At 48.5% G+C, this 1,240-nt stretch overlaps 1 protein-coding gene across 1 annotated transcript; it reads right to left on the reverse strand.

The window, feature by feature from the left end:
- Positions 1 to 259: 259 nt before the first annotated feature.
- On the reverse strand, positions 260 to 703 carry LOC123668461 (craniofacial development protein 2-like). The gene has a single exon (XM_045602193.1). The coding sequence runs from the start codon at positions 701 to 703 to the stop codon at positions 260 to 262; it is 444 nt and encodes a 147-aa protein (XP_045458149.1).
- Between the last annotated feature and the right edge of the window lie 537 nt (positions 704 to 1,240).

Here is a 1,240-nt window from a genome sequence, read left to right on the forward strand (position 1 = left end):
TTTGGAACTACTTTAGGTTTTTGTATCCTCTTTAGTCGCACCCTGAATGTTGCCACAAGAAGCTGGTGATCGGAGCCGCAGTCAGCATCGGGCATAGTTACTGCATTTGTTACTGAGCTTCTCCACCGCGTCCCTACTAATATGTAGTCAATTTGATTCCTACATCTATCTCCAGGAGATATCCACGTGTATAGTCTACGGACATGATGTTTGAAGCAGGTGTTGGTGATGGTAAGATTCTCTTCACAGCAGAACTGTATCAGCTATTTCGTTCCCCGATGCCGTGTTTGCCCATAACGCGACTAAGGTGATCATTGTCTGTTGTGTCGCCAACTTTGGCATTGAAGTCCCCTATTAAGATACTGATTTCTCGCTTTGGTTGTCTTTTCAGTGTCGCAGTCAGCGTATCATAGAAGTCTTCCACCTCCTCTTCAGTCGATTGTGACGTGGGGGCATATACTTGCACGTTGTTAAGTTTGCATGGTATTGTGTTAATTTTGAGTGTTATTATACGATCGCTGACCGGCTCATATCCTATGACACACTTGTTCAAAGATCGAGGCACAATGATAGCCACCCCTCTGCTGCTACCATTTTCTGGTCCCGAAAAATACACGGCATTTCCCAGGTCAGATGTAAAATGACCCTGGCCGTTCCAATGTGTTTCGCTAATTCCTAACAGGTGAACGTTTTTCCTCTCCATTTCGCTTTCCACGATTCGGAGTTTTCCTGGTTAGTTAAGGCCGCGTACATTCCACGTTCCGATGCGGTGAGGTATTCGGAATGACTTAAATGTATTTGTTTCGTCAGTAGCTGAATTTCCATGCGGGGCCTGACGAGTAACGGGCGCATGGCCGGTAGCATATTTCACACCACCTCTCCCGGGAAGATGGCGCCGGGCGTCAGCCAGGTCGCCAGACATACTATTTCCTGTTCTTTTGCCTTTCATGCTGACTCTCTTGGGAAGATAGAAGCAGTGGTTTCCCGTTGCCTTCTGCCCCAGACATTTTAGAAGTTATTTAGACTTCAAGGTCGCTGTTGCCTCTTCACCAGTCAGTTGCCTGACTGGTGGTATGGTTATACCGCCATTACTCGGTCGCCAGAGCCTCGTCCGTTGTCTAGCAGGGAGCACCACGACGCCCACTGAGCGCCGCCGCCAGCCATTCATGTCGAACCGCCGACGCGTGCAGGTGAGGTTGACTATTGGGTCGGATACAGATGTTATTTCCGTTCTCCCCTT

The sequence above is a fragment of the Melitaea cinxia genome, chromosome Z (genome assembly GCF_905220565.1).
Source record: "Melitaea cinxia chromosome Z, ilMelCinx1.1, whole genome shotgun sequence".
NCBI lineage: Eukaryota > Metazoa > Arthropoda > Insecta > Lepidoptera > Nymphalidae > Melitaea > Melitaea cinxia.

Coding starts and splice junctions, on each gene's coding strand:
- LOC123668461 (XM_045602193.1), bottom strand. CDS start 703: ATGGAGAGGAAAAACGTTCACCTGTTAGGAATTAGCGAAACACATTGG.